The sequence below is a fragment of the Mobula hypostoma genome, chromosome 7 (genome assembly GCF_963921235.1).
Source record: "Mobula hypostoma chromosome 7, sMobHyp1.1, whole genome shotgun sequence".
Taxonomy (NCBI): Eukaryota; Metazoa; Chordata; class Chondrichthyes; order Myliobatiformes; family Myliobatidae; genus Mobula; species Mobula hypostoma.
This window is the reverse complement of record NC_086103.1, coordinates 150,504,613-150,520,886: the sequence shown is the minus strand read 5'-3', so window position 1 is coordinate 150,520,886 and position 16,274 is coordinate 150,504,613. Positions and strand designations below refer to the sequence as shown.

At 40.6% G+C, this 16,274-nt stretch overlaps 1 protein-coding gene across 4 annotated transcripts in view; it reads right to left on the bottom strand.

The window, feature by feature from the left end:
* LOC134349656 (protein furry homolog) overlaps nucleotides 1–16,274 on the bottom strand; it is a 293,846-nt gene that overhangs the window by 191,011 nt on the left and 86,561 nt on the right. For all 4 annotated transcript variants that reach the window (XM_063054280.1, XM_063054282.1, XM_063054284.1 and 1 more), the window contains exon 3: nucleotides 605–658. In XM_063054280.1, the coding sequence (XP_062910350.1) occupies nucleotides 605–658 (54 nt within the window). The remainder of the gene's footprint in view (nucleotides 1–604; nucleotides 659–16,274) is intronic.

The following is a 16,274-nucleotide window of genomic DNA, read 5'->3' as shown; positions in this document are numbered from 1 at the left end:
GTAGGTAGAATATTCTAGGATAGATTAAAGATGATGTACTTATTTCTCACTTATGGTTATGTTTCCTCCAATTAACATCTCATGTTGCCCTACTCTCTATAAAAATTTGTTTAAAATTCAGAGAAAATTCGACAAGATTGCTTAGTGTGATTGGAAATTCTAGACCTTGGACCATGATCTCATGGTAATTGAATAAGTATTTATAACTGAAATGAGGAGAAATCTCTTCCTTGTGTATAATTTTAATCTTTAGAATGCTCTATTTCAGAGAGTACAGGAACATCAGTCAAGACTGGGATGGTAGATTATAATATCCTAAGGGAATCAAGAAATATGGAGATAGAGCAGGAAAATTAAAGTCAGGCCAATGATCAATTATGATGGAGCAGGTTACTGGGGCCAAACCGAAACATAAGGAATGTTGCCCATTTCCTTCCATAGGAGCACCTGATTGAGTTCCTCCAGCATTTGTGTGTTGATCCAGATTCCAGGATCGGAAGTCTCTTGTGTCTTAATGACACATTTATTAGTTGTTAAACAATAGAAAAACTCCCTTATTAAAACAAATTATTTGAACATCTAGCAATAATTTTGTTTTACTTACCTGGTCGAACTGTGGATCTTCTCCCCTTTGTAAGGATTTTGTCAATGGCTTCTCCTATAATAGAATACATTATGTATCATTACAAATGGATTAACAACAATTAGGACAACAGATGAAATATTTATATGTACCTCCTTTAATTTGCAACAAAATAAAACATCCAATACTATTAATGAATTTTGTAAACAAAATCAGCATTGTTTTAAATAGTATCTGTCAATTTTAAAAAGATCAGATTAATACTGCTTAAAAGTGCATTTCAGCTACACTAGTTGTTTTTTTAAACCATTCTATTATCAGGATGTACATTTTTTTGGTGATTTATGTTCATCATTAATGATCATACCCTAAACACAGATGACCATAAAGATGGCTCAGCAGGTAATTACCATAAACAAGAAGAAGCACAAAAGAAAAGGTCTAGATAACATGCCAGTGCCAAAATCTAAGTAGCTATAGTGCTGGATCCGAGCTGAACTTTGGACAAACACACTATTTTCTCACACTCCTGCTGAAGTATCACTTACCCACAGCAAGACCATCATTAGGATTTTTGCACAGTTATGTAGCATGGAAGAAAACATTTGTCATTCTCTCAAGTTAGTCCTGTGCAGGAACAAGTCAGTTTGAGCTGCCCAGTATCTTCCTCTGAATCAGTAGTTATGCTAAACTAATGACGTTTTCCATGCATTAGTGATTCCATAATTCAACAGCAATCAATGTAAAGAAGTTCCTTCTAGCGTGATCCTTTATCACTTGGACATAATTTTAATTTGATGATTCCTAAATCATCCATTTCCCAACCTGAGAAAATGGCTTTGCTCTGAATGGAATTCATATTCCTGTGTTTCATTGGCAACATTGATTCTACAGCCAACTTCAATCAGAAATAATGACTGCAGCACTGACTGATGCAAATTGATTTGTGGATCTCACAAGGGATGATTGATAAGTTCGTAGCCCAAGGTAGAAGGAGTCAATTTTAGAAAACCTAGCACATTTACTTTTCAGCATAGTCCCCTCCTACATGTACACACATAGTCCAGCGGTCGTGGAGCATACGGATCCCTTCTTTGTAGAAGTGGTCCACAGGAGGGGTGATTGATAAGTTTGTGGCCTGAGGTAGAAGGAGATGAGTTATTAACTTCAAACTTTCTGCATTATCACTGAAAGCGTTGAACTGCATGTGCATGTAATGAAAGCGTCTTGGACTTCCAGGGTCCACAGCAGGAGTGATTGATAAGTTTGTGGCCTAAGGTAGAAGGAGATGTGTTAAACAGCTCTCGTTACATGCACGTGCAGTTCAACTCTTTGAGTGAAAATGCAGAAAGTTTGAAGTTTGTCCTCATCACCTTCCACTTTAGGCCACGAACTTATCAGTCACCCCTCGTACAATACTAGCTGATTACTGTTTCTGCTTCCCCCACGTACTGTTTCTCTACTATTTTAAATTGAGCATCCTCTGGTCTTTGGCCTCTACTCCATTTGTTTTAGTCCAATCTCTTTAACCCCTGATTTCTCTACAATTATATTAGCTTTGAAAACATTTAATGCTCAGATAAATTTCATTTTTTTATTGTTTCACTTTTCTTCACTTATTAGAGTTTGGCAAAATTCATTAAGCATAGAAACTAAATTACTTCAGTCAGTGAATGCTTTAACTTTCAGTAATGTTGAGGTTAATATGTTAAATTTGCTGTGAATTTTCTCAGCAATGTTGCTGTAAAATGGGAATTCCATCCTTGCAAACTCCAATATTAAACATATTTCTGCCATTTTGTTCTTATGATCAATCTTCTTTGGTTGTCCATCGAAACCTGATGATGACGTCCACTCCTTTAACGGTGAGATCTTTGATGACTATACAGTCCTATCCTGGACCTACAAGCTCTATTGTAGGTGGGACATGTACATGTAGTAGTGGTGGTGGTAGTGGTGGCAACCACGGCTGTATTTCTCCTGACTCTCTTCTGTTGTCTACTGGTTGTTCTTTCCATCTCCAGAATATGAACCCTGTCCCTACACAGCTGTTGCCAAGTGGTACGGTCAGCAGCAACCTCCTCCAGGTCCTTGGGTCTGATCTTGCACTTCCTTAAAGCATTTCATGATCAATGAAACATGAATAAAATACATACAGCTGAGTTATCTCAGAGTAGACCTATTTTTAAAATTATTCGCCATATTTGCAAAGCATAGCATGTTGTTTACAAAATCATCTGGTCGGTATGTGATTTATAATTGATGTATATCCAGCAGAATTCTTGCTGCAGTAGTTACTTTTTTCCCAAGTATATTGACAAGGGGGTCCATCCACTTAATCCATCATTTTCCCCAACTGCACTATCCAAAAAAAGGCAGTAATGACATCCACTTCTTCTAAAATGTTTTCTTTTCATTTTGATTATGATTTCTGCTTGTAACATCTCTATTGCTCCAAAGGTTGAGAGAGCTATTTTACATATGTTATGGATGATGCACTATGTAGGTGCTTTTACATAGAGAAATTTAAGAGACTCTTAAGATGGGCACATGGATGAAAGAAAAATTGAGGGCCATGTGCGAAGGAAGCAAGATTTATGTTGTAGATTAAAAAAATTAGCATATTATCATTGGCAGAAGGACTTGTACTGTTCTTTTTCTATATTTTAAATTCAGCAGGCAGGTTTGAAAGAAATAGACATTACAGCAGTATTGGCAGCCCCTGGATTATAGTCTTTGGGTTATGTAAATTCACCTACAGAATTTTTAAATCACTAGCTAAAAATTTAAGATATGGAATAAAATTTGCTCTTACGGAATTTATGTGGGGGGAAAATAAATAAATAACACAAATTGTGAAAGAAACAATTAATCTTGTCAGTTTTCATTTTTAGTCACTCAGCACTGTGAGGCAATAAGATTTGGATATAACATCACCATTGGATTACCAGTCACAGTAAGTCCCTCATTAGCCACATCCACTCCAATCCAAGTATATGTGAACTGACATCTCAGGGCGCAGAGTACTTCATCTGTGAGGAAGTTTCTCTTACATGTTATATTGTGGGGAGTCACAGAAGCTATGGCCAGTTCCTTAAAGTGATGCCTTGGCCTCTGCTCCATCTTCACAAATTCACTACGATTTAACCCAATACCCACTGAACTCCTTCTACACTAACTTTCTCTCATGAGCTCTGATACTAGAATCCCACCCCTTTCCCTAATAGCAAATAAATTGCCTCACACTGAGAAATCTGTTGCCATATTCTTGGGCAGCAATGAGAGTGGCAAAGGAAAGACTCAGCTATGACTGCCAATGCAACAGATTCGAGGACGTCACGTCCAAATCTTATTGCCCAACAGTACTGAATGACTAAAAATAAAAACTGACTAAATTTGATGTTTCTTTTACACAAGCCTTGTCCACTCCCTGAGTCTAACTTTCAGCATCATCTATTAAATAATACCAGTCGGTCACTTTGCAATTGCTGATAAAGTGGTCTAATACGAAACAAAGACATTCTGTAAGAAAGTTTCTCTGTTTATAACACAGGCTTCAATGGGAAAGGGGGCAGTGGTTTCATTTACAGAGAATCACAATACAGATTATACAGAAATGTACTAATGCAACTTGTATGCCGACATGCATTGTGGCTCATGATATACCTTATTACTTTTTTGGCAAAATCTTCATTTTCTTTCACATTATCATGCACACTATTTGATTTTCACTTTATTTCTGCCCATAGGCTTATATCACCATTAGGTGTTCTTTAGGTCACCATTATGTCATGAACTGCCACATCCCACAATTAGATTAGACTACTGCATATCTGCATTTTGCAACCTACAAGGATCAAACTGCACTGTCGACAATTTTGGTAAGTGCAAACTTTTATTATGGAAAATATTCCTCTTCTGGTTTTTAAAATTAGCTAAAACTGAAAAACTCAGTACCAAAATATAGTGTCTCAGCATCCACTATTCTCTGAAGGTTGTGAATGTTTAAAATTTTTTACACCATAGTAGAAATTCCTCCACATCTTGATCTTGGGTGACTAATCCCAATGCCATGAAATTATATCCTCTAATTCTTGTCCTGGATTGCCCCACTAGAAGCAACATCCATACAGTGCCCACCTTTATCGGGTATCTCAAAGCCTTTTATGTTTCAATATGATCATCTCTCAATTCACTAAATCCGAGAATATAAATCCTCATAAGACACCTCCTTTCTAGAAACCAACTAAATGAATGTTCAATACTTTGTCCATAACAAGTTTACCCTTTCTTAAATAAAGTGAACAGATTAAATAGCATCATTCAAAATATTATCCCTCTCTTCACAGATGATGCCCAACTTGTTCAGTTCTTTAGTGTAAAACCACTTAAATATTCTACTCCATTTTTCTCTGATATTTTCACTGTCTTTTTGCCCTTTCATTAACTTACTTATATCAATTTACATATTCTGTGTTCTCTTCACAATATACATTTCCAGTAGTGTATCAAACAACTTTGAGATTTCGTTTGCTACTTACACAGATTGGAAATAGCTGAGGTCCTTTGACCCCTTTATCCTTAAAGTACAATCTAGGTTACAGCCTGCCAACTTAAAGGTGACTTATTTGATCCTACTTCTTGTTTTGGATGTTAAACAATTCTCTATCAATGCTAATACCTTACGCTTAACCCACCAATTACTCATGTTGTGCAGTAAATTTCATATTGCATCATATCAAATGTCTTCTAGAAATTCAAGTATACCACACCAAGTGTTTGCCTTTATTGACCCAGTTAGGTAATAAGCAAAAAAATGTAATATGCATGTTAAAGACCTCTATTCTCTTGATAGATCCATAATGTCTCCACCCAATCATTTTTCCCCTAAATGCTGTTATCACTCTAAGAATAGATTCCTGCAATTTTCTGATATCTGATATTGAACTAATTGACATGCTGTTCTATTGCTCTTTCTCTCTCTTTTTTTGGAAAAAGGCCACCAATGCATCCAAAATCGTGGATAATCTGCTTTAAAAATCTTGATTTTAGCCATTGGGTTTTGGGGAATTTATTAGTCTCTTTAGCTTGTCTAAGTAACTTTTGTGTCGTGATAACTGCTGCTCCCCATTTTCTTTTGCCACTCGGCCACTCCTTTTGGCATGCTGTCAGTCTTTTCAAATACAAATAGGTGTTTAATATCGCTGCCATTTCCTTATTTCCCAATACGAATACACGCATCCCTGGACTTAAGAAACCATTGTTTGCTTTTGCTCCTCCTTTTTATGTACTTGTAAAAGCTCTAACAAACTGTTTTTTTAAAATTATCTTTTTCTTCCATTTTTAGTCATCCAAGAAGGGCCAAAAGGCCTGTTTCTGTGCTGTAGTTTTTCTATGGTTTCTATAGACGAGGTGGTAAATGTGGGTTCTTTTTTAACATTTAAGAATAAATTGGACAGATACATGGATGGGAGGTGTATGGAGGGATATGGTCCGTGTGCAGGTCAGTGGGACTAGGCAGAAAATGGTTCGGCACAACCAAGAAGGGCCAAAAGGCCTGTTTCTGTGCTTTAGTTTTTCTGTGGTTTCTATAACTGGTTGCCAAGATTACCCAGTCAATAGACAATAGGTGCAGGAGTAGACCATTCAACCTTTCAACCCAGCACCGCCATTTACTGTGATCATGGCTGATCATTCACAATCAGTACCCTTTTTCTGCCTTCTCCCCATATCGCTTGACTCCGCTATCTTTAAGAGCTCTATCTAACTCTTTCTTGAAAGAATCCAGAGAATTGGCCTCCAATTAAGAGTGTTTACCCAACACCATTTTCTGCCTGATGTGAATTTCCTTCAGTTCCTCTGTTACCCTAGGTCCTCTGGCCACTATTACATCGGGAGATTGTTTGTGTCTTCCCTAGTGAAGACAGATCCAACGTACCTGTTCAGCTCATCTGCCGGTTCCTTGTCCCCCATAATAATTTCACCCGTTTCTGTCTTCAAGGGCCCAACTTTGGTCTTAACTAATTTTTTTCCTCTTCGCATACCTAAAGAAGCTTTTAATATCCTCCTTTATATTACTGGCTAGCTTACCTTCGTACCTCATCTTTTCCCCTCATATTGCCTTTTTAGATATCTTCTGTTGCTCCTTAAAAGTCTCCCAATCCTCTGGCTTCCCGCTCATTCTTGCTATGTTATACTTCCACTCTTATTTTTATACTGTCCTTGACTTCCCTTTTCATCCACGGTCGCCCCTTACTCCCCTTACTCCCCTTAGAATCTTTCTTCCTCTTTGGAATGAACTGATCCTGCACTCTCTGTATTATTCCCAGAAATACCTGCCATTGTTGTTCCACTGTCATCCCTGCTAGGGTATCTTTCCAGTCAACTTTGGCCAGCAACTCCCTCATGGGTCCATAGTCTCCTTTGTTCAACTGTAATACTGACACTTCCGATCTTCCCTTCTCCCTCTCAAATTGTAGATTAAAACTTATCATATTATGTTCACTACCTCCTAATGGCTCCTTTACCTCGAGTTCCCTTATCAAATCTGGCTCATTACACAACACTAAATCCAGAATTGCCTTCTCCCTGGTAGGCTCTAATACAAGCTGCCCTAAGAATCCATCTCTGAGGCACTCCACAAACTCCCTTTCTTGGGGTCCAGTACCAACTTGATTTTCCCAGTCCACCTGCGTGTTGAAATCCCCCATAACAACTGTAGAAAAGTTTTTTTTTTACACATAACAATTCCATAACAGTCCTCAGGCCTACTACTTTATCACACTTCACTTTCAATCCAATACTATCCTTAACTTCTTTGGTTAAAGATGGAAGAATTACTATTTTAATTGACTTTTACTTATCAATGAAATGTATATTTGCTGAGAATTATAGACCCAATAAAGCAAAGCTAAAGATGGCACCAGAGGGCGACTTCCCTCAGCCTATCTGCGAAACTGTTTAATGCCTTTTTTTCCTTTTCAAAGCAGTTGGGGTCCTGTCAGGGCCCACGATCTACAGCTGCGCTCAAACAGTGGTTCTTCATGGCAGCAGGTTCTCACTCTTGGAGCTTGCCGAGCGGCCACATTTTTGATATCTCAGGAGCGGCCTGCAAGACGTGTGCCTTCGGGGTGTGGCCTTGCACTGCCCTGTGGACGACCTGATTCCCCGTTGTTGTCACCAAATGAAGCGTCACGGGAGATCAGAACATGTGGATATCGGAGGCCTCTGCACTCAGGTGACCTCTCTCTCATGATGGCAAGTGAGAGTTTGCTCCCAATTCTCGAGTCAGGGAGCTCAAAGTAAAAGTGGCACTGCAAACTGTAACATCGAAAGAGCGAGCTGTTGGTCTCTCCGCTGGCTGTGGAAGGAGTGATACCTCTTCCTCCCTTGATAGGAAGAGTAAGAGCCTGTGGGATATCGAACAGTTGGGTGAACAATTGTTTTTGATGAACCGTAGATCACGGTCTCTTTGGTGTTATATGGTGGGTGGTGGAGGTGCTGATGCATTTTTCTGGAGTAAGTGTGTATTCTTACTCCAGGTTGATGGAAGGGGAGGGGGAGGGTTGATGGTTTTGCTGCTGCTAGTGCGTGGGAGGGAGAAGCGGGGCTTTGGGGTTCTGGGGTTTAATTTTTGTCATTCATTCTTTGGGGGCTTTCTTTTGTTTTGTGGATGTCTGTGTAGTTAAAATTCCAGGTTGTATGTTGCATAAATTCACTGATATTAAATGGAACCATTGAGCCAACCATCACAGCAAGGTTCAAGATTCACTTATTATCAAAGAATGTATAAATTATACAACCTTGAGACTTGCTTGCTCACAGATAGCCAGAAAGGTATCCAAAAGAACCCAATTAAAGAAAGAAAATAAAACATAAAAATAAAAGGCCAACACTCGATGCACAAGCGAAATTAAAAAATCATGCAAACAATTGAAGCAAACAACAACGACATAGCTAAATATCTACTGCAATCATAGAGTATTGAGCACAGAATTAGGCCTTTCAACCCTCTCAGTCGTGCTGAACTGCTTTCTGCCCAGTCCCAGCCACCTGCACTGGAACCATATCCCTCTCATATACCTATCTAAACTTCTCATAAATGTTACAACTGCACCCACATCTACTACTTCTGCTGCCATGTCATTCTAAACTCAAGTGAATAAGTTCATCTTCAGATTCCCCTTAACTACTTCACCTTTGAACCTAAACTTTTTACTTTGTGTTCTAGTCTCAACAAAGAGGAAAAAGCCTACATACATCAATGCCCCTCATAATTTTGTATACCTCAATACATCGACCCTCATTCACCCATGTTCTAGAGAAAAGGGTAGAAGGGCCTCAAGTTCTAAACCATTTAAAAGGTTTCCTGATAACTCAGCTTCTCAGGTCTTGGCAATATCCTTATAAATTTTCTCTGTACTCTTTCAAGCTTATTGATATTTTTCCTGTAGGCAGATGACTAGAACAGCACATAACATTGTAAATATAGCCTCACCATCATCTTGTACAACTTCAACATAACATCCTAACTCCTGTACTCAATGCCCTGATTTATGAAGGTCAATGTTCTAAGAGCTCTCAAGATGACCCTACCTACTTGTTATTTAATACTCCAGATCCAGTCTTATATATGTGACCAAAGTGAATGTGAAGTTTTATCACACTATTATCACAATTGTAGAAAATTCTTTACTGTGAACTTCAAATTAATCCTCTCTCATTGAAAATAACCTTTAATTCTCTCTCACTGAAAATAACCAAATCTAAAATGCCCTAAAGCCTGACTGGGTCCATGAAATGATTTTCCTAGCAAATAATGCATTCTGTGAGCTCATCTTCAGGACTATGTTTGTCTAATCTACATGAAGATTATTCCATTGGTTATTGTAAACTTTACTTTACCTTTATTAGTTTGAGAAATAGTCGGAGACTTGTAATAAAAATAAACTTTATCATAATCATTGCTATTGGTAATAGGTTTTCGGAATGTTTCCACCGTTATTTTCTTCTCCTTATTATTCCTACACTATCTCCATGAAAGTCAATGCAATTTCTCGATAAGACCACAAGTTCATAAAGTGTTGGAGCAGAATTAGTCCATCCAGCCCAGAGTCTCCTCCACCATGGCTGATTTATTATCCCTCTCAACCATAATCTCTTGCCTTCTCCCTGAAACCTTTGACGCCCTTACTAATCAAGAAGATGTAAACCTCCGCTTTGTATACACCTAATGATTTGACTTGTTCTGTACAGCTATCTGTGGCAATGAATTCTACGGATTCACCACCCTCTGTTTAAAGAAATTCCTCCTCATTTCTGTGCTAAAGGGATATTCTTGTATTCTGAGGCTGCACCCTCGTGACATAGACTTTACCACTACAGGAAACATTCTCTCCATGTCCATCCTATCCAGGCCCTTCAATATTTGATAGGTTTCAATGAGATTCCCCCTCACTATTGTAAATTCCAGCGACTACAGGCCCAGAGCCATCAAATGCGCCTCATACATTAACACCTTCATTTCCAGAATAATTCTTGTGAAGGTCATTATTATTCTCATGTTACACATTATTATTAAAGATACCCCTCTCCTATTATGTGCAACTTAGCAAGCAACAGATACTTTGGAAGAACAAGATTTACTCTAGGCGTGTCAGTATTGCATCCAATTTTTTAAAGTAATACTTTACGTGCACGATAGAGAGCCTTTCTATAACTGAGCCAGTGTTAATCTACAGACCTAGTTGCATGATTTTCAAAACTCAATTTCCAGTCCCATTCACATTAAACCTTTCTGGGTAGAATAATGGCTCTGTTGCCTCATAGTTCCAAGAACCTGTGTTCAGTCTTGAGCTCAGTGCTGCCTGTAAAAAAGTTCACATGGTTTCCCTGTGACTGCTCTGTTTTTTTTCCCCCCCCACATATCAAAAATATAGTTATGGGTTAACTGGCTACTATAACTTGCCCTTTAGAGTAGGTAAATGGCAAAAGAATCAAAGGTGAGTTAATGTGTTTGTGACAGATCACAATTACAGGCTACAAGGAAATAAGAGGAGGAGGATCGGGAACAAGTTTACTTGGTAGGAAGTTGGCATTGAGTTCAACTTGAAATTTGATAGGGAGAAAGTAAAGTCTGATGTAGTAGTATTTCACTGGAGTAAGGGAAATTACAGTGGTATGAAAGAGGAGTTGGCCAGAGAAAATTGGAACGAGTTGCTGGCAGGGATATCAGCAGAGCAGCAATGGCGTGTGTTTCTGAGAAAAATGAGGAAGGTGCAGGACATATGCATTCCAAAAATGAAGAAATACTCAAATGGTAAAATAGTACAACCATGGCTGACAAAGGAACTCAAAGCTATTGTAAAAGCAAAAGAAAGGGCATACAACAAAGCAAAAAAGAGTGGAAAGATAGAGGATTGAGAAGTTGTTAAAAACCTAAAGAGAGCAACTAAAAAACTTAGAAGGGAAAAGATAAAATATGAAAGTAAGCTAGCAAATAATATCAAAGTGGATAGTAAAAGTTTTTTTCAAGTTCCCTGTATGTTAGAAATAAAAGAGAAATGAGAGTGGATATAGGACTGCTAGAAAATGAGGCAGGAGATATAATGACAGGGGACAAGGAGATGGCTGATGAACTGAGTATTTTGCATCAGTCTTCACTGTGGAAGACATGAGCACTAGGCCAGATGTTGCAGTGTGTGAAGGAAGAGAAGTAGATGCAGTTACTATTACAAGAGAGAAGGTGCTCAAAAAGCTGAAAGACCACTAAGGTAAGGCTAACTAGTCTATAATTTCCTTTCTGCTGCCTTCCTCCTTTCTTAAAAAGTGGAGTGACATTTGCAATTTTCCAGTTCTCTGGCACCATGCCAGAGTCCAATGATTTTTGAAAGATCTTTTCCAATGCCACCACAATCTCTAACACTACCTCCTTCAGAACCCTAGGGTGCAGTTCATCTGATCTGGGTTCATCTTAACTCTTTCAGCTTTTTGATCACTTTCTCCCTTGTAATAGTAACTGCACCCACTTCTTTTCCCTCACACCCGAGAGTTCTGGAAAATTGCAGGATACTTGGTAGTGTGGAGGAGCAGAGGTATCTGGGGGTACATGTCCACAGATCCCTGAAAGTTGCCTCACAGGTAGATATGGTAGTTAAGAAAGCTTTTGGGGTGTTAGCTTTCATAAGTCGAGGGATAGAGTTTAAGAGTCGTGAGGTAATGATGTAGCTCTATAAAACTCTGGTTAGGTCACACTTGGAATATTGTGTCCAGTTCTGGTCGCCTCACTATAGGAAGGATGTGGAAGCATTGGAAAGGGTACAGAGGAGATTTACCAGGATGCTGCCTGGTTTAGAGAGTATGGATTAAGATTGGAGATTAAGGGAGCTAGGGATTTACTCTTTGGAGAGAAGGAGGATGAGAGGATGAGAGGTATACAAGATATTAAGAGGAATAGATAGAGTGGATAGCCAGCGCCTCTTCCCCAGGGCACCACTGCTCTATACAAGGGGACATGGCTTTAAGGTAAGGGGTGGGAATTTCAAGGGGGATATTAGAGGAAGGTTTTTTACTCAGAGAGTGATTGGTGTGTAGAATACATTGCCTGAGTCAGTGGTGGAGGCAGGTACACTAGTGAAATTTAAGAGACTACTAGACAGGTATATGGAGGAATTTAAGGTGGGGTGGGTATATGGGAGGCAGGGTTTGAGGGTCGGCACAACAATGTGGGCCGAAGGGCCTGTACTGTGCTGTACTATTCTATGTTCTATATGTGAGTGACAATAAAACTGATTCTGTTGTGGGTCTCTTTTGTGGACTTAGAGTGGAAAGGGGGCAGGGAGAGGAAAATCATGGTCGGGACAAGGGGAAAGGGAGGGGAGAGGGAGCAATAAGCAACAGAGAGATATTCTGTAATGATCAATAAACCAATTGTTTGGAATTAAATGACCTTGCCTGGTATCTCTGCACCCACACCACCCTCCCCTCACCCCACCCCAGGCACTCCTCTCTCCCACCTGTCCCACATCCCTCATGCAGTGCTCCACCTTCACCATTCCCAACCTCTTCTGCTCTTACCAGATATACAAACTCGTTCTCCACTCCATGTTGACAAATACAGTGCAAGAGTACTGTGCAAAAGTCTCAGGCACCCTAGCTATATACTGTATATATGCCTAAGATTTTTGCACAGTACTGCATGATTATATAGTTCTTTTTAAGCTGTTTAAGCGAATAACTAACATTTCAATTCCAGCATTTGGCACTTTCTGTAAATTTCTTGGTATAAGTCTTCTGTATAATTTCAAATCTATCTGCATACTTACATGACTTCTGGCAGAGTTAATTTTAGGAAAGGTCCCGAGTTTGAATCCAGCTCCAGCCGGCTCCCCTGCATGCTTTCCATCCGTGCTGGGTTACGAGCTGGTGATCTCTTTGGAAACTCACCCAGCAGAAAGCAATGGCAAACCATTGCTGTACCTTCCTCGTATGTGGTTCCCCACTATGTCAGAAAGGCGTGGAGGGAAATCGTCCGCTAACTGGAGAAACTCTGGATGCGACGTACCTTTTAATGTCCATTCATATGCTCAGTGTAGAGAAGTATATTCCTTCTTGATTTGATGAAAATTAATCAAAACAACTAAAAACTAGTGCTTCAGAAACCAAATGCATTACTGAATTTTTGGTATCTGCATACACCTGCTATTTTCCATAGTTGCTATGATTATACCAATTCGCCCTTGCTGATTTTAATAACGTCAGCCTTTAAACATCCTTATACTTTGGAGAGAAGTACTATTAATTTAGTTCATCCATTTTGTTGAAAAACAGAGCAAAAATTATTTTGTGTAGTAACCATTGATTGACCTAGCAGAGTACGCACACCTTAAAGAAGTCGTCCATCGAAATGAACACACAATCCAGAAACAGCAGGAAACTATTGACCATCTGCTCATCACTCTCTTCCAACTCTTCATCTTCACATAATCAGCCCCGCAACAGTCAATCTCCTCCCTCTGAGCCCTAGATTCTGGTGCCTGAACTCATCGATGGATCTTCAACTTAATGGCACAACTTCCTGTCTCAGTGCATTTTATGCTTTGAGTGGCAGCTAGCTCTATTCTATGGACCAAGCCAAGACTGCCTTCATCATCATCTCTCTCTTGACTGGGCAAGCTCGGATTGCTAATTGGGACAAGAAAACCACCATTTGCAATAAATATGAGGATTCACTGCTGATTTTGGCAGATGAAGAACTGCAGCATATCAGATACTTCACTTGCATCAAGGATCATGCTCGGTGCTGGATTACACCATGGAATTCAGGACCCTTGTGGCAGAGTGGCCAGAATGCTGAAGTGCTGCTGGTGGTCCACTAATATCATGGCTTCTCAGAATGTTTGAAAGATGAAATGTCTACCCGGGAGATGCCCACTGACCTCAAAAGCCTCATCCTCTGCCCTCCGAATTGACAAGCATCTTATGGAACAACCATCTAGATCGTCAGCTAAAACCCGAGTTCCATTCCCAGATCCATTTCATACTGCAGGACCTTCATCATTAATGCCTCCAGAACCCATGCAGTTATGGAGTGCTCTCTTAACCCCCAAGAGCATGAGTGTGGTGGAGAAATAACTGTGGTGCTGCCAATCACCTATGCATCAAATGCCAGGAAACAGGACTGCCAGGTAAAGATGAAGTCATCTGGTAAGCTCCTCCGGGGTACCTTGTTCCAGCACCATAACCCTTCTCACTCTCTCTGTCCTCCTCCACATTCTGATGGGTCTATGAACACAGGAGGGTCTGGTAGATTCTGGCGCAGAGGGTAACTTTCTGGACCGAACTCTGTGCATGCAGCCTGGACTTCCTACCGAACCTTTCTCTCACCGCCTTCTGCATCACAGCCATTAACAGACTTCTCTTGGTGTCTGGGTTGGTCAGAGCGCGCACACAGCCTGTGCATTGGAGAGCATCGTGAGTCCATTCAATTCCTCCTGATTGACTCAGCCAGCATTTCTCTCATCTTGGCTTACCCCTGACTCATTCCCATCACTTCGCCTTGTCATCTGGTTCACTGCTATGTTGGGGATTCACCTGCTGGACCATCTGCCTGCAACTGCAGTTGACCTCGCACTGTAAATGCAAGGAGACAAAGGAAACCCTCGACCTCACCAATTTCCCACAAGAATATTACAACTTACTCAGTGCTTTCAGTAAAAGGGAGACCAGTACCCTACTACTTTATAGACAACACAACTGCACAATTGACCTCTTCCTGGGCACCACCCCTCCCCTCCCCTCTTCCCTCTTCCCTTCTGAGACCCAAGTTACATAAGACTACATCGCTGAAGTACTAAAGCATGGCTTTATTCGACCATCCCAGTCACCAGTCAGTGCAGGATTTTCCTTTGTCAAGAAGAAAGGTGGGTTCTTCATCCCTGAATTGACTACCGTGGACTCATCAAAATCGCCATTAAGAACTGGTACCCTCTCCCCCGATGAATAGCTTATTCAGAATACTTCATGGGGCCGAGGTCTTCACCAAACTAGATCTACGAAGTGTGTACAATACCTGATCCCCATCTGCCAGAGGGATGAGTGGAAGATGGCATTCATAATGCCCACTGGCCACTACGAATACTGAGTGAAGTCTCTTGGACTTTCCAACAGTCCAGTCATTTACCAAGCCTTCATTCATGAGATCCTCTGTGATGTGTATCACAGGTATGTATTTGTTTATCTCGATGACATCCTTATCTTCTCCAAAGGCCCCCAAGACCATGTCTATCACATCTGTTCAGTCCTTCAGTCTCCTTAAAAACCAACTATACTGCAAGTTAGAGAAATGCCAGTTCCACAGCCCAGTCATTTCCTTCCTGGGTAATGTCTTTTCATCCCAAGCCATAACCATGGACCTAGAGAAAGTGCACACTATCGTGGAGTGCCCCTGAACATGCTCCCTCAAACAGCTACAGCGCTTCTTGTGCTTCTCCAACTTCTATCATGATTTCATCAAGAACTATAGCCAAATTGCTGCTTCTCTAACCTCCCTCACTAATCCCCCACCTCATGGATAACCCAGTCTGCTGCCACGGACCACAATTTTGAGGAGTTCAGGAGACACTTCAGCACCACTCCCATTCTCCACCATCTGAATCCCTCCAGGCATTGAATGGTACAGGTGGGTGCCAGGGCCATCCCCTCCCAGTGAGGATCAGAGGTGCAAGTTTAACTCCATTATGGCATAGGAGACAGGGAGCTACTCACCATCAAATGGGCCTTGGAGGAATGGAGATATTGGCTGATAGGAAACACCAAGCCCTTCCTCATCTGGACTGACCACCAGAACCTTATATCCATTCAACAGACCTGCTTATTTAACCCACGTCAGGCTTGCTGGGCCCTCTTCTTCGAGCAATTCAATTTCATCTCCTACTGACCTGGCTTCAAGAACATTATGGTGTATGTCCTATCAAACCAGCTAAAATGGAGATCGACTCCTGGCCTCCCACATCCTTGCCCCTGTCATCTAGGACCCAAGAACCAGATCCACCAGGCCATAAAGCAGGAGCCTGCTCTGGCTGACACACCTGACAACTGCTTGCATGTGCTAACAACCGTGTACTCTGAGGCATTCCAGTGAGACCACTCCTCATCTCTCTCTGGACATCCAGCCACACAACAGACTCTGAAT